At 42.2% G+C, this 27,642-nt stretch overlaps 4 protein-coding genes across 14 annotated transcripts in view; 3 read left to right on the top strand and 1 right to left on the bottom strand.

Moving 5' to 3' along the window:
* Positions 1-18,365, top strand: part of CG6959 (uncharacterized protein) — a 46,759-nt gene extending 28,394 nt beyond the window's left edge. For both annotated transcript variants that reach the window (NM_141865.4, NM_001144565.2), the window contains 2 exons: positions 2,837-2,901; positions 16,116-18,365. In NM_141865.4, coding sequence (NP_650122.1) covers positions 16,160-17,437 — 1,278 coding nt within the window. In that variant the 5' untranslated portion in view covers positions 2,837-2,901; positions 16,116-16,159 and the 3' untranslated portion in view covers positions 17,438-18,365. The remainder of the gene's footprint in view (positions 1-2,836; positions 2,902-16,115) is intronic.
* A 208-nt stretch (positions 18,366-18,573) lies between these two features.
* Kyat (Kynurenine aminotransferase) lies at positions 18,574-20,686 on the top strand. Of its 4 annotated transcripts, NM_169437.2 has the most exons (4): positions 18,647-18,720; positions 18,950-19,160; positions 19,248-19,787; positions 19,847-20,686. In NM_169437.2, exons 3-4 carry the CDS (start codon positions 19,248-19,250, stop codon positions 20,657-20,659), a joined length of 1,353 nt encoding a protein of 450 aa, NP_731643.2. In that variant the 5' UTR covers positions 18,647-18,720; positions 18,950-19,160; the 3' UTR covers positions 20,660-20,686. The 4 variants fall into 4 exon arrangements, with proteins under 4 accessions (NP_731644.2, NP_731643.2, NP_788640.1 ...); NM_169438.2 differs by lacking the exons at positions 18,647-18,720; positions 18,950-19,160 and adding an exon at positions 18,574-18,644; NM_176463.2 differs by lacking the exons at positions 18,647-18,720; positions 18,950-19,160 and adding an exon at positions 18,826-18,875.
* An 81-nt stretch (positions 20,687-20,767) lies between these two features.
* COX5A (Cytochrome c oxidase subunit 5A) lies at positions 20,768-21,708 on the bottom strand. 4 transcript variants are annotated; one of them, NM_057869.4, is made up of 3 exons: positions 21,665-21,708; positions 21,423-21,519; positions 20,768-21,356 (listed from the first exon to the last, which is right to left on the bottom strand). In NM_057869.4, the coding sequence occupies exon 3, from the start codon at positions 21,353-21,355 to the stop codon at positions 20,906-20,908; it is 450 nt and encodes a 149-aa protein (NP_477217.1). In that variant the 5' UTR covers position 21,356; positions 21,423-21,519; positions 21,665-21,708; the 3' UTR covers positions 20,768-20,905.
* glo (glorund) lies at positions 21,647-25,861 on the top strand. 4 transcript variants are annotated; one of them, NM_001414143.1, is made up of 7 exons: positions 21,647-21,856; positions 22,107-22,494; positions 22,930-23,061; positions 23,729-23,873; positions 24,310-24,455; positions 24,523-25,226; positions 25,302-25,774. In NM_001414143.1, exons 2-7 carry the CDS (start codon positions 22,125-22,127, stop codon positions 25,563-25,565), a joined length of 1,761 nt encoding a protein of 586 aa, NP_001401043.1. In that variant the 5' UTR covers positions 21,647-21,856; positions 22,107-22,124; the 3' UTR covers positions 25,566-25,774. The 4 variants fall into 4 exon arrangements, with proteins under 4 accessions (NP_001401043.1, NP_650120.1, NP_731640.1 ...); NM_141863.3 differs by having other exon boundaries at positions 21,728-21,856; NM_169434.3 differs by lacking the exon at positions 21,647-21,856 and adding an exon at positions 21,963-22,049 and having other exon boundaries at positions 25,302-25,861.
* The last annotated feature ends 1,781 nt before the right edge of the window (positions 25,862-27,642 follow it).

Raw genomic sequence — 27,642 nt, 5'->3', positions numbered from 1 at the left:
ACGCCCAACCGCCCATCCTTGCGAACATGTGCATTACGATGCCTTCGGTCCACCGACAATAAATCCTTCTTCATCTCCATCTTCAACGGGTTATTGTTGATGCTTTTGTTGTTTCTGCAGAGGCTGTTGTTGTTGTCCTTTGTTGTGCGGTTGATGGAACACGTTGTCATACTGTCCGTCTCTGTCTGTCGCAAGGTTTTCTTTCTCTCCCTCCCACTCTCTCTGGCTGTTATACACATGTCGGCTGCAGATATATCCATTCATTGTTGTCGGCGCCACTCTGCTGTTTTGGGACAGCTGGCAAAAGTTGGTGGGCGAGGAATCCAATTCGGCCTGATTTTGACACCAGGCCACTGGGAATTTTTGTACGGAATTAGAAGTCGGGAAAATGAGTTTTGTTCTTCCAATCAACTTTTTATTCCATGGAGGACGCTCGATGACAAACAGTCGAGATGTGTTTAAAACAGAAATTTGCTTTATTTGTAAATTATCTGCCAGTGTTTTCTTTAAAAAGATGTTTTGAAGAATTAATGCATCAAGAATACTGCTTAAACAACTAATAAATTCATTTGCCCACACAAATTGAGTATATTTTTAAAGCATATTTGCACTTTGTCATTTATCCCGTTGAGTACATTTATATTTACCAGTTGGCACAAGTGAGGACATTAAGGCAGAACAGCTCAGAATGTAAAATGCAAATTTCTTCCCATTTCATAGTTGCTTTGCCTGTCACATAAAATGCCATAGAAATGTTCATAAACATATCGACAAATGGAGAACGAGAAGCAGATAAAACAATGTGAAGTACGAACAAAAACGACAATTGACCCACAATTTTAAGGCTAAAACAATTCCCCATTTCTTTTCTCAGACTTCTTTATGGGATTGGGGTTGGGCCAACAAGTCGCCTGGGTTATGTTAAGTTTTTATCATGAAAAGCATCAGAATGGAGGCGGGGAGAGGGTGTAACAGAAAGGTTAACAAGATGGACAAACAGAAGAAACCGTTCGATTCCAGAGGAACATTCTTTTTGTTGGGCATTTTTTATCTACATTAGCTCGTCAATAAAGCTTTACCCTTTGTTTTTTGCTGTGACAACGTCACTTTCCTTAATGTTGCTTGGAGCCAATATTTATGCAAACATACCAATGCGGAACTTTAGTCAGTGCTCAGTATATTAGTAGAAAATTAAATTAAATTTATTCAATATGTCAACAATTTGTTAAATGCAAAACTAGAAATTTTAGCTAATGATCTAAGTATTTTACAAGCACTAAGAAAGAAGAAATAAAATAGTAAACTTACGCAATAAATCAGCTCTTTGTGAAAACAATGGCTGCCTTATTCTTCAGAATTTTCCTATATATATTTTTTTATTTGCATAAATTTTACTTTCACTAGTGTGCAAAGAAGCGCCAATCAAAAGTTCTACCAAGGCGGAAGAAAAGATGGCGGAAAAGTATATTTCAAAAGCAGAAGCAACAGTAGGCAAAACAGCCTCTGGCAGCAGGAAAGCATTCCAATTGAAAGTCAAAACAAACGAACTGCTCTGTGGGCCACGCCCGCACTAGGAGTCTCCAGTCAGACGCCCCCGGTTCTGACATTGTCTTTTCTGCTCATAAACTTTTTGGCATTCGGCACGTTTTGCCATTATCCATATGCTGTCATAACACCGACGCCCCCGATGCAGCCAGTCGCTAGGCATGCTTTGCATATGTGCAGTCGCAACCGGAAACGGAAATGAAGCACAAAAGTTCAGTTCTGCTCAGCATACGCTCCAACTCCTGGCAGCCATAATAGTTAACTACACATTTGCTGGCCCTTGCATCGCATACCCTTCTGGCCCACTCGCCAGCTATTGTTTAAAGTGATTTTATGAGCCCCGCCGAGTCCAACTCCATGACCATGATTTACTTAACCCGACGAGGGAAAAATATAAAAAATAAAAAACCGAGAGCTCATAATTCATGGCCGGCACTAATTGTCCATCTGTCTGGATGCCTGTGTAAAGTCATAATTAAATGCATACATAGAGGAGGGCGTAGTGTGGGTTGTAGATTTGCAGTTTATTTTGATTACGGGCCGTCAGAAATTGAGCTCTGGACCTGAAAACTGTTGCTGAAAGCGGCTTTAAATTAAGTCCTCAGTCGGGCTGATGGTATATTGCGCATACGTCATGTGGCCCAGAGTCGACGACGAGAAACTGCTCGAGGCCCCCTTTTGTGCTTAGTCGCCATCCTCTTGACCAACCGTAGTTAGTCCCTGCTGCAGTTGAAGGGATTGCCAAGAGATTTATGCACTAAATGGGCAGAAGGTTCTCGGGGCTGGGTCGTCAGAATATGACAAAGGCACTGAACCATCCATCGAGGATAATAATTAAGCGCCTTGACAAGTGCCTGCCGAAAGCCACTCTTCATCTGCTTAAGAACCAAATTGAAATCCGGAAATCGAAAATTTTCATTAAGCGCACTTGATTTATGGAATTAATGCAGCATGCTTTAAAGCCGTCTTTAAATGGCACTCTTTTCAATGAAAATAAAAGAATAATTACTTTTTATTGATTTTTAGTACTTTAACATACTTTTAATTAAAATTGTATATAAACTGTTTGACATTCACGAGATTTTTTTTAATTAATTGCATAACATTTTTTTGCTTATATTAACTGTCTCCGTTTTACTAGATTTTATCAGGGAATTTATTAAGCACTCAAAATGCAACCTGATTTATTACCTTATTATGAATCAGGTTAGTTCGGATAGTTTTGATTAGTTACCTCTACAGTACTAGTCATAACGCACTAAAAAGTTTATCTCAATTATTTCCATTGCAGAACTTTGGCGCCTAAGTGAATTCCAAACAAATCAGTGCAACCGGCAAATAAATAAATCATTTGAGGTAAGTTTGGGATGCTGCGCGGCAATGAAAACAAGTTAAAAACTGTGGGCGAAACAAAGAGCGAAAACTGCAAACTGAAAGTCATTTGCAGTGCTTACCCTTGCCACATCCGCAATTTCAATTATACAACTTTTCGTGGACCGTGGAGCATTTGCTCATTAAACCAAAGGGAATCTCTTCCTTGGCTCTTTATCTTTTGCGAGGGAGCCAAAAACAAATGCGGAAAACTCTTAGTTAAGGCCAAGTCAGACTTAATGGTTTAATTAAATGGGATTTTAACTAAAAGGGCATGGGCGTGGGAGCTTAAGAAGCAGGGAACTACTGCCTATGAACAGGGGAGCCATTCAGCGGGGGATTTCATAACAAACATGGCACTCCAACTTTTGTCAGTCTCCGCACTGCGTGAAACTCAAGAGATCTCGATGTTGCTCATACGCCGCGTTGCCTTCGGCACCAGCGCAAAAAGATGGAGCAGCAGCACATCGAGCTGCAGCAGATGTTTGCCTTGCCATTCTCATAGCTTAAAAGTGGGGAAAATCCACGTACAAATTTTCCCCATTTCCAGCCGACCCGAAGATTCTCATCAAAACGAGAGCGAAATGCAATTCAAGCAATTTTCAATTTTCATTTTTAGAGCCAGAGACGGATAAACCGCTCAACAAGAAGCTATATACTAGAATCCAGGTACACTGAAAGAAAGTATTAAGTGCTAGAAACTTTTGATATTAATTTGCAACAGCATCCAAAAAACTAACAAAATGAATCATCTATTTAGCATTCTTGGGCCATTGTGAAGGAGTTATCTTACACATCCCTTAGGTTTTCTTTTAGTGTATATCTATGCATATAGCTTACTTTCAAAAACCCCCCTGCAAACTTGTCGCGCTGGAAAATTCCCTTCATTCCTGCTGGTCTAAGGCCAATTTTTCGATTCGCTATCCTTGCGCGTTTGGCGAACTGCAGTCGGGCGTTAGGCCATACCACGCCCCCTTTTTCCGCTGCGCGCCCTCTTTCTGCAGCGATCCCCTCGAGGTTTAAGCAATGCGTTAAAATCGAGAAGAAGGAAAAGCGAAAAACTTTGGCTAAAGATTCCTTTTGCCTCTTGCCACTTTCAAGTTTTTCTTGGCCTTTTCTCCTTTTCCTTTTGGCCTTGTCTGCTCTGCTAACTTTCGCTGTTGTTGAGCACAAAATGAAGGCATTAATGCTAGATTTTATGGATTCTTTTCGCTTCTTCTCGCATTTTTTTCAAATGGCATTGAGTTTCCCTTTCGGTTTCTGTTTCTATCTCCTGTTTTGCCACGGGGCGAAAACTGAATCGCGAGGAGTATTTAAAGCTGGGGCAAATGAAGCCAAGTTAACAACTGGCAATGAGCTTTCGAGTTCGCGTTAAGTGCATTCGAATAACCGTAAGCTACTCCGGTTAATCTTCACTTGCTATTTTATTCCCAACGTTCCTTTGGACGTGATCCCTTTGATGCTGTTTAAGCTCCTAACCAGTTAGCAAGTGGAAAATTAGTGCCATTGAAGTCGCAAGTGGTGGAAATCCAATGAAAAGTAAACTGTATTCAATTTGGGAAAACTTTTATATGGATGAATTATAATTTTAAAATTACACTTAATGTGCCTTTCTTTGACATTTGTTATTAAGCATATTATTTTTTATGCCCAACATGCTACAACTATAGTCTGAACTGAAAAAAACTGTTTATTTAAAACCTTTAATTTAATTGCAATACTGTTTCGCATGTGTTGTTGTTTTTTTTTCGACATTGTAATTTGCCCTATCGCCGCAAATGGAAATTTCCGGGAAAAAAGAGCAAACTTGGTAAACGATTAATATCTGAGCCTGGCAACAAAACTGACAAATTCTCACAATTAGGATAGCCAGACGAGGCTTCTATCCCTTTTCACCATCGTGCTTTGCAAGCTTTGCAAATATTTGCGCGCAATTTTTCATATTAAACGACAGGCGCAGGGGGCGTGGCGAGCGGAAGCGGAAATAAAAATTGCAGGCGGGGCAGCAAAAACTTTTGCCAACTGTGATCAATCTTCATGGCCGAAGAAGCAAATAGGGTCTTAAAAAGGGGAATGAGAATGAGAGGACAAGGCAGTTGCAGCACATTTTGGAGGTCCCCTGGGGCATGTCCTGTTGGGGGGAATGGGCAGAATGAAAAAATGAAATGAAAAAGCTGAGAGAAAGTTGAAAAGGAGAGGCAAACAAGCAACAGGAAAAGCAACCATTGACCTTTGCTCCCAAACCGGGAAATTGCAACATATTTGCAATTGTCGTTAGGACACCGAAGTGGACGATGAAGGAAAAGGATTCGCAGTTTAAAGAAGGCGAAAAGGACCAGGGATGGGAAATTTGTGCAGGCGACAGGCGGGCAATTGCCGAAATGAATGAAGATGAAGTGAACCGGGCTTGTCCGGCACTTGAACTGCCTGCCAGCACTCCGGTCCCAAGATTGATTGGCCTCCAGTCGAAGTCGACTCGGATGGTTTGAAAAAGTGTCACTTCGCGTTTGCACTTCACTGTCCTCGGGCGACTTTTCGTCCTCTTTGCTTTCAAATTAGTTGGCCTGTCAAAAACTTAACGAGGCCAACGGGTGGCGCATCTCAAGTCTCTGGAGTGCAATCAAAGTGCAACAATAGAGGAAAGCGGAAAGTGTTTGAGATGAGAAAAGAAAGATGATAGGAGTTTAAAGTGCGGAAAAACTAATTATGCCTCTGGTCGGGCTTCTATTTAAATTCCAACTATTATTGGACTGCATACCAATCTTAGTGCCCCACATTCGTCATGTTCATGATTTTAGCCTTTTCTACAAAGTTGCCCTTTAAGTTATTTTAAGCTCTCGTTAAAACGTTTTTAACGCCACTGACCCAAATCGATTTATTTCAATTTCCATTCCATTTATGCCAGCACCTTTTTCTGTGTTGTTCAAATATTTTACGTTTTCTTTTTGCAGCCCGTTGTTGTTGTTTTCTGAAACTATTGCTGCGTTGTTTTGCAATAAACACTTGGTTCTGCTTTCATCTGGGAAACTGCCCTGCCCATTGACATTACCATTACCACTGCCCCGCATCTCTTGCCAACCTCCGACCTCTTCGGCGCCCTTCAACGCTTGCCAAATGACTTTGGAATAGTTTCTCTCATTTCTTTATGGTCTCAACCATACCCTCTGTTACGGTTGTATACGCAGTGGCCGACCTTTGGCCTTTCAAGTCATTTGTATTACTCTCGGTTAGTGCGATTGGGCTGTGCTTTGCCTTGCTTTCCTTTGTGCTTATCTGCTTTTCAGGTGCTTTGCTGCGTTTTTGCTTTTGCTAACTTGCCATTTCACTGCTTCGGCTTTGTCGCTTATCTGCTTTCTTTCATTACTATTACTCTTCCTGATCTGCTCTTTGTGCGTCTGCCTTTGAAATTAATACCGTTCTCCTTGGAAATTAATACCAAAAAGGTCGCCTGATTTCTATAGATTTTGAAAATCCTCTTATTATTTTAATTAATAACGAATATTCCCCTAAAGTAACTATTAAAAGCTTTTAAGGGCAATATTTAAATTAAATTTACTCCGATTGAAATCACACTTCGGTTTTATTAGCAGAAAAAGTGAAAAAATTTTAAACGTGATTTGCATATTCAAAAGGAAGCCGTGACCATAAAAACGCTCGTTTATTATTCAATTAAATTCAATTTTTAAACATTTTCGCAGAAAATGCATTATAGAAAGTGTGAAAAAAGCATTGTGGATTTTCCGGTAAATCTCTATGCTTTGTTTGCAAACTAACCACAGTGAAGCCGTGAACAAAGTAAGTCAACAAGAGTGTTAATATTCCGCATACGCAACGTTGGTCAGATTCCACATACGCACTGTCTGACGGAATGCACTCGCCTGAATTTACTGCAACTCGCTGCCGCCCATTTGGCCATTTGTTGAGTTTTGTCCAGCGCAATGAGTTAAATTCCCTTGTCGCTGTGGCGTAGCTACCTGAATATATTTATACATTTTACAAACCTTCATATTTATTATTGCAAATTTGTGTAACAGGAAGACATCAATTCATTCCATACAAAACAGTAAGCTCTTTATATTTATGTCGCCTTATGCATATAAAAGCAACAGCAAGGTAACATCTTGAATGATGAGATCATTTATAAAAAACTAGTGACAACCTCGTCCCGTTTGCATTTCATGGTAAAGGAACTCGGTTTTCCTCCTCTCCCTTGCATCTCGACCAACTGTTGAGCCTAAACGATGACCTCTTCACCCCGACTGTAACCCAGTGTTATCCCCACCCACCGCCACTCCCCTTAAAGCCTTTAGCATAGTTCTTGGTCACAAAGGCGCCTGCAACTATTTATAGCCCCCAGTCATCTCGGCTGCTCGCTGCCCACTTTTCGCTACTCTCGAAAGCGTGCTACAGTTTTTGTAGCTCTTCGACTTCCCCTCCACCCAACCCCCTTTGGCCACTCCTTGCAGCCACTTGTCAACTGTTGACGTTTCTTTGTTGTCTGCCTCTTGCTGCCGGCTGCTCTCTCTCTCTCTCGTTCTCTCGCTCGCAACAGCTTGCTGTTGTTGTTGATTTGCCATCTCTGTCTGCCGCCTCACGGGAATGTCCATTTATCTGTTAAAGCACAAGGCAAACAGCAAACAGCCAACGGTAAACGGAGAAAGGAGAACGGCGAACGCAGAACCTAGTGACAGAAAAACAGGAAGCGAGCAGCCTTGTACAGCTGTATCTATCTATCTCCCTCTGTACTATACACTACGCGAAAAGGAGGGGTATAAAACTAGTTAATTCTGAATATGCTAGTATTATAATTCTACAGATTTCTTCGATAGTGGTTTGTTCTAAAATAAAAATGGCTGATTTACTTCTATTAGATAACCAAAATAACATAAAATTTGGTACCTAATTTTAATTGCATATTAAATCTAATCTATAGGATCTAAGCTATATTACAAGTAACTTTGGTAGCCGAAGACGATGCTCGGCATGTACTGAAAAAGTTTCCGTTTCCCATTAGTCCGTTAATTTTATAGTTAGCTATAACTTTTTGTGCTGTGTGAAAAGGACACGGGTGTGTCCTCCATGCATGGCAATCCAATTATCATACGGCCCCTAGGTGCTGCCATGGCACCGGCGACTCTAATTGGAAACAAACAGCTTGCCCCTGTCTCCGACCATCCACCCCAACCACCGCACCAAGGCCCTCCATCAAACCGCCCTAACACCCCCAATTTCCCCGCCAAGAGGCCAAGTAGAGTCAAAAGCCAGGCCAGTAAAAAGTTGAGCAACAAAAACAGCGCCAAAGAAAACAGGCGAAAAACAAAACGTTGAAGGGGGGTGGAAAAAAAAACAAATTTAGTAGATTTACATTTCCCCAACTCCTCGGGGTGGCGACCCATAGAATTTTGCAATGCAAAAACATTCCGGGCCCAGAAGAAAAGCTTCAGCATTCTGTAGAGCCGGCGTTTATTTGAAATTCATTCATTCGCAGTTTTTATGCCACCAAATTGTTGGCCAAGTCTGGGGGCGAGCAATAAATAGAAAAAGGGAAACGAAAAATATGGAAAAAATAACGAAACACATTTACCGACAACGATGGAATCGAAAATATTCAATTGAAAAGCCAAACTCGGTGTCACAAAGTCCCAATGTTCCAATGTCCCCTCCAAAAACAGTTTATACATTTTTAGGTTTTTTGTCCGTCTGCTTCAGTTTGGGCCACAACATAAAGTTGATCGACCGAGAAGCGTGGAAAATGGCACAAAGAACGCGTTGAAAAGTTTCCAATGAAAATGGTTGGTCAAAAGGGGGCTGGGAAATTGGGAGCGACAGATTCGATGGAGCAGAGCGCGTTGCCTTGCAGCTTTATTCGCGGTTTTGTTTACGCGAAAAGTGTTTCACAAATTGGATTGATCCGAAAGTGAAAGCGGAAAGCGGCGAGTGAAAACAAAAGCAACTTTCTGGCGTTAAGTGGAAAGTTGATGCAACCACAGAAGCGTACTTAGTAGTGATTAAAGAACATTATTTCAATATGCAAAACAAGTCCAAAGAATTTCCTTCAGCTATGAAAATAATTTTGAGTTGCCTTGCAAATGATAATATTTGCATAGCTAATTTTCGAATCAGATACAAAAATGTCGAAGTAAATAGAGGCCTAAATTTTCTTGTTTATTTTTCTTTGCTAATTGACGCTTGCTTGTAAAACTTTAGATCTGATTTCGTCTATTTGAATTCAACCTCCGGTCTCGGATTATTTTCATAGCAAATAACCTAATTGTGCTGTAAATATAATTAATTTAAGTCCGCAAAGCAAAATTTCATCATTTTCCTACGTTCATATTTGCTTGCCTAACTATCCATAAACTTTAACTATCATTTGTCAATCAGCAGGATTTAATGTTTTTATTAAACTCATTTTCACGTCATTTGATGACTCAAAGCTCTTTGAACCGCAGAAAATAAGGCGAACAAAAAGTGTTATGAATTCAGTGCTTTTCACTATCCACTGAGGTTTTTCCATTTGACAAATAAAAAGCCAAAACTACAAAAACCAGCCCCAAAAAATATGCAAACGAAAACTTTGTCGCACAACGGCTGGGCAAAAAAAAAGAGAAGGAAAACAAAACATGCGAAAAACACAAACGAGAGAATAAATACGTCATGCCTCATGAAAGAGAAGGGGGGGGGGGGGGCACCAAAAGGGGAGTGGCTGTGCGTTTGCAATGCGAGCGCTTTTAATGCAATTTGTAAGTGTCGCGCGAGTTGGGCGCGTTTTTATTGCGTTTCGGCCGCGTTTTGCGCGCGACTTCTCTTGCATAAATTTGCTACACAAAAGGGGCTTGGGGAAGTGGACGGAAATTTCCGGCCAAGCCCTGCAATTCGTAATTGTCGCCTGCCTATTCTCTCCATCTTTCTAAATTTCCCTTATGCACTCTAAATAACTTGAGCTAAAAGGTTACATTTTAAAATATTGGAAAAATGATAAAAAAAAGAAATTGAAAATATATTTCATATCATATTTATTTTTTATTTAACATATACTATACTATATATACTATATACTATATATATACTATATACTATACTATATATACTATACTATACTATATATATATACTATATTATACTATCCCGATTTTAATAATTTTCTAAGGGTAATTTTTAAGTAATACAACATAAAGTTGCCTCGAATTTGTGGTCTAATAGTTTCCGAATCCCTTCGAATTTTTCGTATATCTCATAAGCCTAATTTTTCTAAGTGTACACCCGCTTCCCTTCAGTATTCGATGTATTTTTGACAGCAATTCTTGTTAGAAGGCGAAATAGGGTTCGCAGTCTGCTGATGCTATAAATGCTGTTCGAAAACGGATTGCAAATGCCGCTTGGATTTTTGTTGCCACTGTTGTTGCTGTCGTTCTTGTTGTTTGTTGTTGCTGTAGTGGCTGCAGTTCTTGTTGGCAACACGTGCAATTTTCTGCCTGGCTATATGCACATGGCCAAGTGTTGTTGGCAACGTGTTTCGGGTGTTCGTGCAACTGCATCTCTTTCGATCCATTCGATTCGTGCAGAAGTGTGGGTGTGTATTTATCCGGGCTTCTCGTTTCTGCTTTTTATTCCAATTACCAATTTGGATTGGATTTACGTTTTAAAGCCACACCGGAGATGGAAGAAAAAATCTTTAAGTTTTGAAGCGAGGCAACTCGTGTTATAAAAAATACTCTTTAAGTTGCTATCAAGTCCTTTTTATTCAAACAAAAAAAAATAATTCTAACTATAATTTTAACTGTAATTAGAACAAACTAAATAAGTTGCATGACCTTGAGAAAACGTTTTCGCAGCAGAAAAAACACCCACTAAGTGGCAAATGAAACTTCCTCTGAAATAAACTTATCGCAGTTCGCAAAACACGTGCTTTCCACAGGTTTATGCCATTATACGAGGTGTTCTCCGCTCTCCCGCTATTAAACCCACTTACCTAATGACCTGCCGCCTCTGCTAACCTGCCACGCCCCCTGGACGTCCCGCCTGCAACTTGTTAACCATATCATATACCTGAAGTCTGCTCCATGTTCCACACCATTGCGTTATTGCCAGTGGTGCATGAGTGTGTCTTTAAAAGACCGCAAAGCCACAATTCACACTCTTGGCCAACTTTCACATTTCCCTTACATTTCCCCATGCAGCTTTTCCGTTCGGCGTGTGAAAAAGTTCGTAGACTTCCCGCCTCCAAAAAAGGGGGATGCGGGGAATGGAGCTCCACTTACTTGGCCATTGAAGTGCAATTAGCTGTCTGCTAATTACATAGTCCAAGCGGATGCGAACGCTCTGACCAAGCCGCTATGGCGTTCTCCTTCTCCATCTCCGCCTCCAGTTCCTGCCACGCCCATTTAACGCCCATGCCATTGTGGCTTCTGTATTCTGTCAGACTCGTATATTTTGCACTTTGCACGGCGCACTCATAATGAAATTATGAAGCCAACGTGCACCAATTTCATATTGCGGCGGACACTTTTCCCCGCCTTGCGTCCTGCATCCTTAACCCCGCGCACCCCTCGCGAATATCCGCTCCCGGTGAACTTTCCTAATTGAGTTTCATGCAGCCAGGACGCGCAAGAGGACAGGATAGTAAACCAAGCCGGGACTGCAGTCGCGTTTAATTGCATTGGCAAGGAGAGCGCGCTCCTCAAAAGCCAGCACCAGCATCTGAGCAAACGCCAGCAGGTTGACAATGAACATGGCCAAGAGGGGAGCTCATGGCCTGGCTGGAATGGGATGGAGTGGAGTGGAGTGGACAAGGGATGCTTCTAGAGGAGGAGACACCCCGACGAGTGTTGCCTACTTACTCGCTTCTCGCTCCACTCGCACTCAATGAGGGCATAAACAAGCCAGAACAAAGCCGTCAGAATGGAAAAACAGTTTCCCTCGTAATTCAGGTCCACACTGGGGGAAATATATCTGCCCAGGCATCAGAAGATAATGCTCATTTGCCTATAAAGGGTACTCATTCCATAATAATAATAAATTAGGTTTCTAATTTCTAATTCAAAAGCCACTTTAATTCAATTTTCATTTCATACATACATTCATATGTAAGAATCGTAAAAGAATATATGCGTTTATTTCATGTGCAGCAACTTTTGCTTTCTTTATAGATTTAATGGCATAAAGTTTGACAGCACGATAACTCAGCAAGGGAAAGTGTACCAACAAGTCTCCGAACTATTTTCCCTCGTACACTTAAGTTTATTGCAGCTACGGCTCGATTTCCTTGATGTTAGATTAGTGTTTTCTCGCTGGCAGGCCATTCGCCTACTTAAAAACCCCAGGCAACCCGCTGGAAATTTATTGCCAGCCCAAGAACAGTTAGTTGGCCATTTTTGGCTACTGGCAATGGACCAGGAGTTGGTCTAGGATCTGCAGTTGGAACTGTTGCCGGAGTTGGCGAAAAGCTTTTAAACATTTCAACATTTCTCACTACCGCTTAATGACTGCCGGGCAGGACATTAAACGCTTGTTGGCCGCATTAGGATTTCCGTAATGCAGTTGGCACAGCGAGGCGAGCAGCACTTAACCAGCACCTCCTCCAGTTCCAGTTCCTTCTCCCATCCTGCAGTTCCTTCCATTTACCCAGTTGGATGCGAATTGCAGCTGCGAAATTCTTTCTGAAGAGCTTTTCATTCGCAAGTGTTGCCCGAAAGTATGCAGCGAGTTGTGCCAACAATGAAATTTGACTGGCGAAATTCACAAGGACGACCCCTTCTCACCCAAACAACCACCTCGCCCCCTCCCTGCAACCCTTCCCTTCTCGAAAAGTGGGGGGCGTGGCATCGCCTTTCAGTGCGAAAAACCGGTAAGAGCCTTGGCCACAGCATCCGATTGAGGAGAGCTGCGATAATGGAGACATCTGCTCAGCAATTTTAAGGGGATCCTAAATGGGCGTGGGGGTTATTTAATGAGAAGAACTAGAACTAAGCGTTGAGGAATTCGAGGTAGTACTGGTACTAGGAGTGATTCGAGAAGTTAAGCAATATGTAAGGACTCTTTGTTGTCTATTCAGGGAATCATTTAAAGGTGGAACATACATTCCACCCCAGTTACCACGAAATATCCGATCAAAAGCAAACCGATGCGAAATCTGAAAATATGCACAGATAAAATTCGGTTTTCCGCAAAAAAAAAAAATAAAAACCGAAAATGGCGGGGAATGGGATAGTCGAAAGTGAAGCTAATTGGCTGTCATTAGTTGGCATAAGCTGAATTTGGGTATAGCTGTGAATTTCCCCTGGGATCGTCTGACACCACCATGCCACATCTATTCATATGCCACCATACAGTTATGCTCTAATTAGACCAAACAACCACACACACAAAGTTAAAAACACATGCACGCTCGCACACACACACACACTTACACACATGTACACACAGCGACGTCCAAAGCTCGTTCTCATCGTGCATTACAAATTGAGGGACCACCTTCAATTCCACTCCCATATTCGCCATTTTCCACCTGCTCCCGCCCCTGCTCCCCTTTTTGCTCGTCCTGCTGCTCCTTTGTATTGCAACTGCCAAGTGGCTGGCACTTCACCACTAACGAATTAAAGGACGAGCGGGACAGAAGAAGAATTAGAGCGGGAGTCATGCAAACGCAAGGCACGTACAAAAAATCGAAAAAATATATATATATTAACAAACAAGAAAGGCATGTTTGCATCGTAAACCGAAGCTTGGCATACCTTTACAGACTGCATTAAATTTCCACAGAATGTCCATCTAAGAGTAGCATATTGCATAAAGTCACGGAGCTCCAATTTATCTGCATATATTTAGAAGTAGATAGATTAGTTTGCTAGACAATATAGAGATGCTGGTTTGGACCTAATAATTTCTATTATAATATATTTGAAAAATACTCTTTTTGGTTATATTTTGTGTTTAATAGCAGTATGGCCTATACAACTTTAAAATTATGTTAGTCAAATAGGACAGTCCTGTAGAATGAATAACATCACATTATGATGTTAAGCAGAACAGCCCCATTAAATGACTGATATATGTATATGTCCAAAATGGAATGCCATCTGAAGGTCAACTTGTCAGAGAAAAAAATTTTTTTTTTCAACCCTGGACTTACATATCCATTTAAATGAATCATACCTTTCGGCAGGGTATAAAAGACACACACAAAAATGTACAGCATTATTATTTTACTTGCGCTTGTTACATACACATTATGCCGCTGTTTTTGTAGTTGTTTGGCTTTGTTGTTTCTGCTGCCGCTGTTTCTTTTATGTATTATTATTATTATTTTACGCGCATGCATAAATTCCAGCGAGAAGCGACCCGAGTGCAGTAAAGAAGGAACAAATGCTGTTTGTTTGCCTTATTATTGCAGTGGAATGCCCGGGGGCGAAACAAAGCTGGTGGAGATGGGGTGGCCAAAGACCAGGTGGGCTGGTCCGCTGAAAGTGTATGAGATTGCAACAGTAAACACACAAAGCAAACAAAAACAAAGACATAAAAAAGTTGAAATTAAAGTAAAACGGCAGCGGAGAAAGGGGTGCGGCAGAGTGCGGCTGCTTGTTAGTCCGACAAACCGGAAGTGACTCACACACACGCAGCGTTTACCTGCAACGAAAGATTCAAGTGAAGTGCAGCTTTGTGCCTTTCAACCTTGGCTAAAAGAGATGCAAACGTTTATGGTCGAAAAGTGGGCGAGCAGAGAGTAAAACTAAATATTAAACGAAATACTTTCACACTCCACTTATCTCGCACTAATTGGCAAATATTTCCGATTTTCGGCGGATAAATATTTGGAAATTTGTAAATTTCATTTACCATCATAAATTTTAGTCTGGGAAACAGGCAACATAATTGCCAGTCGAGATAATTAAGTGGCGTTCTCTCGGTGAGTAGCGTGGGTCTCCTGCTGGGCCCATTAAAACGCATTTAGTTTTCAATTTTCCTGCCGGGAATTTGATTCGCTCATTAGCATCGAGTGACCCTTGGCCAGGCGCCTAGTTCAAGAACAGCAACATCCAATCGGAAGCACCCTCTTAACAGGCAAATTAATGGTCACAGAGATCCAATTCACGCCAGAATAGGGGCTTCATTCCGGCAATTCTGTTTCACTTCAAATGGGCAACATTTTTCAGCTAACCGATGGAATTTCAGATCCTTTAAGGCTGGCAAACCGGCAGGTTTTCACAAAAATCTGCCCCAATTTAAGCTGCCGCCTTAAAATTGAGCAAAAATTTTTGTCTAAACGGCACTAATTGGTCTCACAAAATTGTTCTATACCCATTTTTACAGTGTTTGGTTTCATGAACTCTATTGTTTTTCAGCAAATTTTCCTTTCTTCTGTATTTATCATTGACGAAAACGAATATTTAAAGCAATTTATCGACGTCTCTGTTTCCGATGGAGCAATTTGGCTTTTAATGAGGTTTTTAAAGGACCAATTTGATTTTAAGTATCTGCTAAATTTATACTGCTGGTTGGGCAAAACAAACACATTTGATCTCCTGTCTTAGCTAAGTATTTTCGCTCCAGACTTAAATTTTTTACTCGCCACCCACTGCGTTTTTCATAAACTCACTCATAAACACTCACACACACACTCACTCGCTTCCACTAAGCAAATAGCAATAAAAGCCGAAAAATAATCAGGTTTACGGCTGCTCCTCCAGTTTCTGCTCCTGTTGCGGTTGGATGACTGCCACAGTCCGCCGGAGTGCCCTTCAGGCGTTTGTTGTGCCACCGACGCCGAAAAGTTTGCCAGAAAACAGAAATTACCCATACGCCGCGTGGGCCGACGATTGAAGTGGGCCGCGGAGGACGGGAGAAGATAGCCTCACCGCTTAGGTGTGGCACAATGTTCCGGCTTTCATAAGCACATAAATCTGCAACTTGTGGAGCATAAATAAGCTGTCTGCTCGGTGGAAAAGGGGTGGCTAGTCAGGTATCTGTACAAATTTGGAAATCCCTGAGGCATGTGCTCCACTAGAAAATGCATTATCAGACAATAAACCACTTTGCTATAGCACACATCCATAGAATATCTGCGCTCAAGCAAATAATTTCTTAGCTCAAATATCCAAAATTCGGACACCAAAATTTAATAGACCAGTCTTCAAATATTCTAAAACAACCGAATTCAAATCCTTAATAAATAATCTGTATCTGCTTTGCATTAATTACAGGCTTCAACAACCATAAAATCATGCAACCCACCGAACTGAGAAAAATGATCCTGGTCGTGGCCATCGCTGCCATTATCCTAGCGATCGGCGCAGGCGGCGTCCTGGGCGAAAATTCCTCCAGCTGCGGACCGAACTTTCCGGCGGCGTGCAGTTGCGGCCAGGAAATGTACGAAAGTGAGATGCAGTACGTGGTGAACTGCACGAACGCAGGATTGGTGAACACCAGCGTGCTGGAATTTATGCCCGAACAGGTGGAGGTGCTGATCTTCACGGGCAACCGGATCACTGAGCTGCCGTGGAATGTCTTTGGCAGCATCAACAACTACAAGCAGCTGCGCATCGTGGACATGAGCAGCAATCACATCCGCGAGATTCGCGGCAAGAGCTATCACCATGTGCCGCGCGTGGAGCGCTTGATTCTCAACCACAACAATCTGAGCATCTCGAGGTACGAGGACGAGGTGAATCACCATCACCCACGCGTCTTCTCGAACTTCATTAATCTGCAGAGTCTGCATCTCACCGATGCCTTTGAGGACAATAGCTCGCCGCAGCTGAGCGAGGATCTGCACGACATCTTTGTGAACAGCCAGTTGGTAAAGTTGCAGAAGCTGCATCTGGAGCAGAACGAGATCACGCACTTCAAGGATCGCAATGTCTTCTGCGACCTGCCCTCGCTGCGTGACCTCCATTTGGGCGACAACGATCTGCGGGACCTCAACTTCGAGGTGCGCTGCCTGAACAATCTTCGCTTCCTCGACCTGGAGCGCAATAAGTTCAGCTTCGTGAAGCCAACCGATCTTCGGGTGCTCAATGAACTGGAGGAGCGCCCCAACCGCACGGCCAACTTGATCGTAGACTTTAACCTCAATCCCTTCGGCTGCGACTGCCGCACCGCTCCGTTCCGCGCGTGGATAACCACCACCCGGGTGACGGTGCGCAACAAGGACAGCTTGATGTGCTTCCATTCGACGGGACATGTGGACGCCGAGCCCGCTCACCTCCTGCAGATGGATATGGGTCAGTGTGCGGACGCCATCGCCGCCGCTGCCACAATACTAAACACCGCAGAGGATGAGCCGCACTACGGCGACCCGGAGGCGTCTCATCTCCAACCTCAGGCCCATATCAGCGGTCACACGGCCACTCTGATCTTCCTGCTGATCGTACTCACCATGATCCTGCTGGGACTTCTGGTGGCACTTGTCTACGTCAGTAGAGACAAGTTGAAATACATGATAACGCCGGTTTTCGACAATGTGGCCAAGAAGGTGCAGTACACATCGATCAAGGACGAAGACTGCCCGGAGGTGCACGTTTAGGAGCTTCACTTCACCAACAGAATCAACACAAAAAGAGAGAAGGAGAGGAATAAAGCTCGGTTTTCACTTTTCATTTCAAACAGAAAGCCATTCGATTCCCTGAAATTGTATCAAGGCCAAAAAAGTTCCTGCAATTTCCAAAGGATATAACATAAAAGATTCTTCGATTGAATTTGTGAAGAATTCTTTCTTACTTTCTATTCCTGTAGAACACTATTTGTTTGAAATTGAATTCGAAACCGGGCCAATATCCTCAGATTAGTTTTTGCCATTAGCGTTTCGCAAAACGTGTGCCATTCACAATGGAAGAGGATGAGATGGAGGAAACAATAGGATCACACTGAAGTCCCAACCAGAATCAGAACATCAGCCTTTGTTTCGTAGTACTTAAGCCAATTGTTGCATTTAACAGCGGATGGAATGTGGCCACTTAAATTACTGCAACAAAACCACATTACACAGACAAGAACACAATTTCTTTAGATTTAGCGGTTTTCTATCTTAACTTTAAGTCAGTTATGGGTTCTATGATTTCAAAGCAAAGAAATCGTACGAAAGGAGAAGGCAAAGCGGGCCTGTATCAACCGATTTGACCACACATATATAGTGACATATATATATATAGAAACAGACACATATATATACATGCATATATCGTAACAAACACTTTAGTGTTATCTGTGATTTAAGTTTAGTAGCTTTACTTTGTTGAAACTCTGCAGAAAGAACATTTTAAATCGAAATTGGTCTAAAACAAACTTCAATTCTTTTTATAGCATTACAGATAATTCTACACTCAATGAAACTGTTTCGATGCTTAATATGTTATTAATCAATTAATTTGTCAATTATACTAGCTGTACGATAATTTCTCCCTTGATTAACTACCAATAACAAGCATTTTTTATAAATAAACATTTGAAAAATGAAATGAAATGCGTTTTAAATTTATTTGTGTGGGTTTCATTGGACTTGCAACCATATCCTAATAATTTGAATATATTTTTTAAAAACTTATTTGCAACTTATTCGCGGTTATGTTAAAATGATAATTTGAATTCGATTTATTTTCGATATAAGTTGGTAGTCGATTGGACCGATTTTTCGTGCGTGATTTGAATGGTATCCCTGGTCCTAGACTATCGATAACAGTGCAAACAGTGTTTTGGGTCACCTACAATTTTATAAACAATCCGCAGCTTAATTTGTAAGTTACAGCTTAATTGCCGAATTCTAAGATGTATTCAAAGTGGTTGTCAAATTAAAGAACCCTTTTATTTTGAGTATCTGGTTAATTGTCATTTTGTATTCAAGGTCAACTAGAAATGATCGTGGAATTAAAGCTCGTTTGGGTCGTTATCAATCTGTTTAAAATTGTGAAATCTGTAATTCGAACAGAAAGTTGATAATGATTTTTGTTTCCTGCAGCTAATTTTGGGTGAATTTCAGATCAAACATATTTATATGTTGCGGCATTAACTTTAGACGCTCTTGTTTATTTGCATATTTCAGTTTGCATGTGTGCGTGAGCGCTTTAAAACAAAATCGTGTCGCATATAGATATTCCGCTAGTCTAATCACAATTCAGTGCCATTATGCAACGTCACCGCGTAGTGCAGGCCTCCAGCATTTAACTCAACAATTGCATTTAAAAGTAAACCAGTGATATAGTTTATTGTTACATTTGAGATCAGACATCAGACCCGCAGAGACGACAGGCAAAGTGCGTGCTTATCGCGCAATAAACAATCCAGACACGCGGTGATAAGGCGAAAGGGAGCGATCATTCACTAAAGTCACCTTTTTACAGATGCTACGCAGCTGTCAGTTAACCCTCTCCGCCGCTAAGAGGAGCCTTCGCGAGCAGTTCCAGTTGCAAGCCCTTCGTCACCAGCAGACTGCCATTAAAATGGAGAAATTCGATCTGCCCAAGCGATTGCAGGGTAGCACGCCCAGCGTCTGGAACGAGTACATTGCCCTGGCCATGCAATATAAGCCCCTGAACTTGGGACAGGGATTTCCCGATGATGCCGCTCCCGAGTACGTGACCCACTCGTTGGCCGACATTGCCAAGGAGCAGAATCCTCTTCTGCATCAGTACACTCGCGGTTACGGTCACGTTCGCCTGGTCAATGCGCTATCCAAGCTCTATAGCGGTCTCGTCGGCAAGGAGCTAAATCCCCTCAGCGACATACTGATTACCTCAGGCGCCTATGAGGCTCTCTACTCCACCATCATGGGCCATGTGGACGTGGGCGACGAGGTGATCATTATTGAACCATTCTTTGATTGCTACGAGCCTATGGTCAAGATGGCCGGTGGAGTGCCCCGCTTTGTTCCCCTAAAATTGGTAAGAACCACAATAGAAAAAAAAAATATATCCCTCTTTTTAACATGTCTAACTTCTAGCGCAAGACAGAGGGACCAATAAGCTCTGCCGATTGGGTGCTAGATGACGCTGAGTTCGAGAGTCTGTTCAACTCTAAAACAAAGATGATTATCCTAAACACGCCCCACAACCCTATTGGAAAGGTCTTCAACCGGAAAGAGCTAGAGAGGATAGCCGAGCTCTGCCGCAAGTGGAATGTGCTGTGCGTCTCGGACGAGGTGTATGAGTGGTTGGTGTTCGACGGAGCCGAGCACATCCGTATCTGCACGCTGCCGGGCATGTGGGATCGCACCATTACTCTGGGATCAGCGGGCAAGACCTTCTCAGTAACTGGTTGGAAAATAGGCTGGGCCTACGGACCCGCTGAACTGATTCGAAACCTGCAGATGGTGCATCAGAACTCTGTGTACACCTGTCCAACGCCGCTCCAGGAGGGCGTCGCACGCAGTTTCGAGGTAGAACTGGCCCGTTTGGGTCAGCCGGAGAGCTACTTCCTTAGCCTGCCGCGCGAGCTGAAGCAGAAGCGTGACTTCATGGCCAAGTTCCTGTCCGAATCCGGTATGCGTCCCACCATTCCTGAGGGTGGCTACTTTATGCTGGCAGACTGGTCACCACTGGCGGGCAAGATTGATCTAAGCTCTGAGCCAGACAAGCATCGGGATTACAAGTTTACCAAGTGGATGACCAAGAACATGGGCTTGCAGGGCATACCGCCAAGTGCCTTCTACAGCGAACCCAACAAACATCTGGGGGAGGACTTTGTGCGCTACTGCTTCATCAAGAAGCAAGAGAACCTGGATAAGGCGGCCGAACTGCTGTCCAAATGGAAATAGTCGCCGGACAATAAACGAATTGCTATCAGCCGCTTTGTTTATCTCTGCCCGAATGCAGTTCCCTAACCTGGGTGTTACGTAACCAACAGGGAAAACAACCTTGTGCTGGTGTGGTAGCCTTACTGCAATCTCCATTTATTAGCAATCCAACAACATGTTCATCCGCACCATACATTGGATAGTAGGTAGCTAGTGTCGCTGTAACGTGTATATTGTGTTCTGTGTTTTTAAACTAGTGTTCTCCGCTTAGGCATCGTACACGGACTTCAGGGCCAATTCGGGCTTGTCGTAGCCCAGTTCCTCGATGGTTGGGATGCCCAGCTCCTGCAGTGTGGGGGTGATCTTCTCCAGCAAGTAGGGATAGAGGGTGGCCTTTTGGTCGCCGCACTTGTCCTTGCATCCCTCCAGCCACCTGATGGCCAGTGCAATGTCGTTGACGCGACGGCTGGCACGCAGACCGGCCTCGATGATCTTGGGGCTGGGCACCAGATCCATGCCCAGCAGATCGTTCATGCCCTTGCGGATCTCCCAGCCATCGATGCCCTCACGGCTGAAGTACTTCTCGTAGCGCTTGTCGAACTCCTCCGCCGATTCCTCGGTTCCGTGCAGACAGCGCACGGCGGCCACGCGCGACGATGTGCCGACGAGGCTGCTGCGGAGGGCGCTTGCCAGGTTACGGGCCGTGATGCTCAACATGCTGCCGTTAAAAACAGTAAAATGCTTGTTAATTGCAAAAATTTGGTTAAGTAACAGCTCGACTCACTTTTCTTGTTCTTGCTACTTTTCACACGGGTATGACAGATCTGAGTGATGGTTGGCAACACTGGCTTTTCCAGGGATGGACACGTTTATAACTGTCGCTGTCACGGAACAGTGAGATATTTAAAATGTTTCTGCTTCAGTATATTTCAAATTCGGGTAAGATCACAGTTAGTTTATCATTTTCCTTATATTTAATTTCTTCTATCTTGCCCAAAAAAAGCAAAAAAAAAATCAAAATCAAACCTTGTTTCTTTTTCAACGGTCCACATTGATGCTGGCTACTGCCAGGCGGTATTTTTTGATGATTTAATTGCGGTCACACTGCATCTTCAACTTGACGCGTGCTATTTGATTAATCTCTCTGAAAAATAAGTCAAATTAACCGATAAAGTTTAAAAAAAGGCGATATTGGAAGTTGAAACAGAGCAGAATACGGTTAGTTCTCTGTTCCGCCACCAGGTGTGACATTTAGAAGCGTTTATATTGTGTACGAGACTTGCAAAATGTCATAAGCAATTAGGGGTGACAAGAAATCAAAATGGCGTACGCGGTGCAAAAAAGAATCGCACCAAACAAGCGTCGCTGCTGAGTGGAGAATCACTAGCTCAAAAAATCGCATTTTCAGCCAGTAAAAAACAATTAAAACTAGTTAACCAGTGACTAATCGTTGTAACACCATTTGCAGGTAGAGATCTGGTGAAAAATGTCCAACGCAGACGTGCAATTTAACTACGGCCAGCAGGGAAATGGCGACAACTTCAACGACGACAGCAACCAGCAGCAGGATGAGGATGACCAGTACAACGAAGATGGCGGCGGCAAGATCGAAAACGTCGGCGAGAGCCCCAAATTCGTTCGGTTGCGCGGCCTGCCCTGGTCCGCAACGCACAAGGAGATACTCGACTTTCTGGAAAACGTGAATGTGACTAATGGCTCGGCGGGCATTCACCTGGTCACCAGTCGGGTCGACGGCAAGAACACCGGCGAGGCGTACGTGGAGGTGGCCAGCCAGGAGGACGTCGAAGAGGCTCGCAAGCTGAACAAGGCCAGCATGGGTCACCGCTACATTGAAGGTTTGTTTATTTGCCACTTGAGTGGGGGATGACTGTACCTGATGACTATCTTGGCAGTTATAGTTAGTTTCTTCTCACTTTGTTTATATGTTTATCCTTTTAACAAGCTTGAACTTGTTCTGATTCCATACATGGAATCGAAGATGATTTATTTCTTCATTGTTTTGCTACTTATACTGGTAGCGCTTATTTTCTTTTCATTCATTGTGGAATTTTACCTAATATTAAGGAGGTTTTACAAATATGTCACTGTATTGTTACTCTTATCCTTGCTTCTATCGAGGTAAACTAAAATTTAGTAAAGTAAATTTCACACCACCATTTATAATCTGTATTCATGTTAATTCTTATCTTAATAACAAACACAAAATGGTGCAGAAAACTTGTTTGTTTTTTTTCCGTTTTAACTGATGTAATTGGTTTTTATTTCTTTAGTTTTTACCGCCACGCCCAAGGAGGCCAAGGAAGCCATGCGGAAGATCAGCGGACACGGCACGGCCTTCGTTGTGAAGCTTCGTGGTCTGCCATATGCCGTCACTGAGCAGCAAATCGAGGAGTTCTTCTCTGGTAAGTTTCCTGACCCAAATCCTCTTTCCATACTAATATGTACCAGGTACCAGGAAAAAAGACAGTGGTTGACCGCATGTATTATTTGTTCACATCGTTGAGATATGGCCTACGGTCCCCTTTCATCTACACCTTTCATATATCAATTACACATGCGTTTCAACGTACATACATATTGTCGGGCAAAGAAATGCAGGCCCTTGCATTTGTGTAATGGGTTCGGCGGTTCACGCGGCTCCTTCCAAAGTCAACGGCTGAGAGTTGACGCGGTCACGTCCGCTTGTCCGATAAATCATTCCTTCGTTGGTCACATAACCCAGTTTACTTGGTTATATGGTCGATCATTACTCACAACCTTCAACTGAGCTACACATGTCTACGAGTTACAGGATCTGAGTTTTGTAATACATTGTGGTCCGGGAAACTCGATTGCAACAGTCGCATCTTGCCTGGTGATCATAGTTTGACTAAAAGGCACTGTTTATTTATGCAAACGTTGCTAATACCGTGAGAACCTGCAAAAGTTCTGCGGTGTTGGAACTAAACAATAACATTTATCAACCTCTGTATTTCTGTTTTTCTATCTAAGCTTAACCTTGCATAATGTATATATATATATGAAATCTATATATTTGTATAAATCTTTGTTGGTTATCGTCATGGGCAGGGTTGGATATCAAAACGGATCGGGAGGGCATACTTTTTGTTATGGACAGAAGGGGTCGTGCAACTGGGGAAGCTTTTGTTCAGTTCGAAAGCCAGGACGACACTGAGCAAGCCTTGGGCCGAAATCGGGAAAAAATTGGGCACAGGTGGGTTTCTAATTCATCATATCTTCTACAACAAAAACAGCGAAATTAAAACATTAAGTGGTAATCGATTGCGAACTTGTTGAAACACACAAGGACTATACAATTATTCACAAAATATTTAATAACTTTTATCACAAATAATTTCTATTTCAGTAACTGAGAAATCATTTAGCAAAAAATTTTCCCATAGCTACGGGTCTGGTGGGGCTCTCTAAATACATATATATGTTTAAGCGCGATCATGTGCTTTATCTAACAAATTAATTAAACTGTGAACAGCATTTTTATTTATTTTATTTGATCATTTCAATGAATTTATTTTGATTTCATTTTTTTACGTGATATTTAATAGTTGATCATGGAAAAAAGCCACCGACCCTAGCAATTTCAAGTACCACTTTTAAAATACATATATTTTCCACTTTTATTCACATAGGTATATTGAGATATTCCGCAGCTCGATTGCTGAAATGAAGAGGGCCACAGGCGCCGGTGGCGGTGTCGGAGGACGCCCTGGCCCTTATGACATACGTGATCGTGGTGCCAACCGTGGTGGCAATGATTTCGGCGGAGGGCGCAATGGTATGTTCAGATCTAATTGTTAAATTTTATAAAACTTCACTGATTGCCATTCCGATGTTAAACAAAGATTGGGGCAACAATGGCAACTTTGGCGTTGGTGCCAACAACATGCTGGGCTTCAACAATCTGCCAAGCCTGATGAACTCGGGCAACTTTGGAAACAACCAAGGTGGAAATAATGGAAATTTTGGAAATAACTCTGGACCCAGCAATTTCGGCAACTTTGGTGGCGGCAACAACGGTGGAAATTCCGGCAACTTTGGAAACGACAGTGGTAACAGCGGAAACTTTGGAAACTTCGGCAATAATGGAGGCGGAAACTTCGGCGGCAACAACAACGGCGGCGGTGGTTTCAACAGTGGCAACAACTTCAATTCTCCAGGTGGCGTTAATAATTTCGGCAACAATGGCGGCTCCAATTTTGGCGGCAATGGTGGAGGAGGTTTCAATAACGGCGGAAACTTCGTATCCTCGAGTGGTGTTGGCAACTTTGGCCCGATCGGCGGCGGTCGCAACAATAACAACGGAAATTTCGGAAACTCTGGATTCGGTAACTTTGGAGGAAACAACAATGTCGGCTCGAACTTCGGAGGAGGCAACAACGGCGGTGGCGGCGGATTCAACAATGGCTCGAACTTCGGCGGCGGCAACTCAATGGGCGGTGGTGGCAATTTCGGTCCCATCGGCGGCGGTCGGGGCAACGACATCGAGTATTATACAATCCACATGCGCGGACTTCCCTACACTTCATTTGAAAACGACGTTTTTAAGGTGGGTTTAACAATAACGAACTTGTTAAGAAGGAATATTCAACTTACTTAAAATCACAATAATTTCTTTCTATAGTTCTTCGAACCAATCCGACCAGCTAACGTGCGGATAAACTACAACAAGAAGGGTCTGCACAGTGGCACTGCGGATGCCTACTTCGACACCTACGAGGATTCCCAGGTGGCCATGAAGCGCCACAGAGAGCAGATGGGTTCGCGATACATTGAGCTGTTCTACGACGGAAAGACGCGTGGACTCAATGGTGGGGAACACGGCGGTGGTAACGGTGGCGGCGGAATGGGAAACAATGGCGGCGGAAACTTTTCGCGGCGCATCTAAAGCTCTTCCATAGTTTGATTACATTGAAATTAATGTAGACGCAAGTATTTCGTAATATTATGATCAAGCTGATACTGCTAAACCGCTAAGGAACCCTTACAACCATGTAAACGACTTAACTATCGAACAGAATTCAGACAGAGACAATTGGTTACACATAGAAACCACCAACGTATAATCAAGAATAAAGAGCACACTTTTATTTAAGTACTTTATTCTGTAGAAATTTCAATTTTAATATTTAAGTTTCAATTATTAATTTAGGTTTTTCTAAAATAAACTTTTATTTTAAAATGAAAATGAAACGAGTTTTTCTTAAACTTAGAACTCGTCTGCCCGGAAATGATTAGAATTAAAAATTGTGGATACAGATGAGATCATATGTGGTCTTCTGTAAGTGCACAGCTGTCTAAAAACTTTTGATATTCACATTTAAGTATACAGAAACTAATTATACAAAATAATAGGGTATGCCATGAATTGCACAAAGCCTATTTGCATTTCTGGGCAGTTGTTGCCCACATTGATGAAAAAAAGTGGGAATAAAAGTAAGTAATGAACACATCTGGCTGGGACTAGAAATATCAAAACATCATTTGGTAAATCGGAAAGAGTGGCTTTCCTTTAAAACTTGATACCTCCTAAACTCTTTAATGCTCTTCGGTATTTATTTCGCCTTCGGTTTTTTTATTTCACAATATCTTAGCAAAGGTTCAGAATTTGCGGGCCGAAGACAAAAGTTTTACTTTTCACTTTCCTAAAGGCACAGTTGACAGCTCAGTATCATAGTTGCGATGTAGATAGCAGACCTGTCAATAAATTTGTATGTCTATTTTGATCCAATGATCATTCCTCATAATTATACCAATAAACCGAATGCTGAAAATAGATAAGGTATAACGTAGACCCGATGTGTTTGCCAAGCGGCGAGTTATGAGATCTCGTAAAAAGAAGGAAGACGTATTTAAATATACTTATACTCGAAAAGGCTTTTTTCAGCGGACGGCAGCTTCAAAGTTACTTCAGTTTTTTTTTTTTTTGACAGGCGCTGCAGGCACAGCTTTTCTTTTTGCGATAAGTGTTTACTTAATTACGGCTTTTCTTATTCGAGATACAGGAATGATATCATGCTAATCACTTGTATCTATTTGATAGGCCTTGATGCGCGTGTCGCCAGCAAAAACTCTGTCAATTCGACAAGCAAATAAAACAATTTGTCTATAATTGGGTAATTTTGCGAACAAAAATGAGCCCATTTTTTGCCGGCTTAAATAATTGCTACAGAGGGCCTTTAAAAATTAATCATCTGAGAGCATTCGCAAACAATATTGACTGACTTTGTTGTATTTTATCGCTTCTATTCATAACTTACTGCTTGAAATGCTGGCGATTATTTTCATACATTTCTGCTATAATTTTCACCCTCCCGTAGTCTGTCTACTTAACAGGTGCTAATGAATCAGCCATGTTCGTTGATTTGTTTATTGCGAGTCAAATTCAATTTTACGCAACAAGCGTAGAATTGCCGGTCTAATACAAGTAGCATTTTCGGATTACACGGAAAAAGAATAACAAGTCAGACTAGTTTTTATATTCACAAATAAAAAACTCCCCTGATTCGCGGTTTCTCCCAAGTCTTTCAACTGGATTGGTTGGGAAAATGCCGAATCATTGAATTTATCAATAAATTTAAATATCTAGTCAGACCATGTGACCTATATTATTGTGTACAAAAAAACATAAAATAGTTTTGAAAAATAGTTTTAACTTAGCTTAATCGCTACTTAATGGGGGTGCGCTAAGTTCAAGGAATGCTAAGATTTAGAATAACACTCAACAAATCCCATTCATAAACGCGACGAATGTCAAATCCGGAGACTCACTCGTTCAGATTTTTATTTCAGCCCATAAAGAGCTAGTTTAAGATAAGCGTTTCAAATCGAAATCGCAACTATCTTCCACATTTCCACTCTCTTTTTGATATGATATTGCCTGCCCAACTGAAGGCAAATCTTGCTTCCAAAGTGGGTAAATCGTTAGGGCTCGGATTATCTATATATGCTATATACTGTATGCT

Source organism: Drosophila melanogaster, chromosome 3R (assembly GCF_000001215.4).
Source record: "Drosophila melanogaster chromosome 3R".
Lineage (NCBI taxonomy): Eukaryota > Metazoa > Arthropoda > Insecta > Diptera > Drosophilidae > Drosophila > Drosophila melanogaster.
Note: the sequence above shows the minus strand (reverse complement) of the source record. Positions and strands in the feature narration are given on the sequence as shown.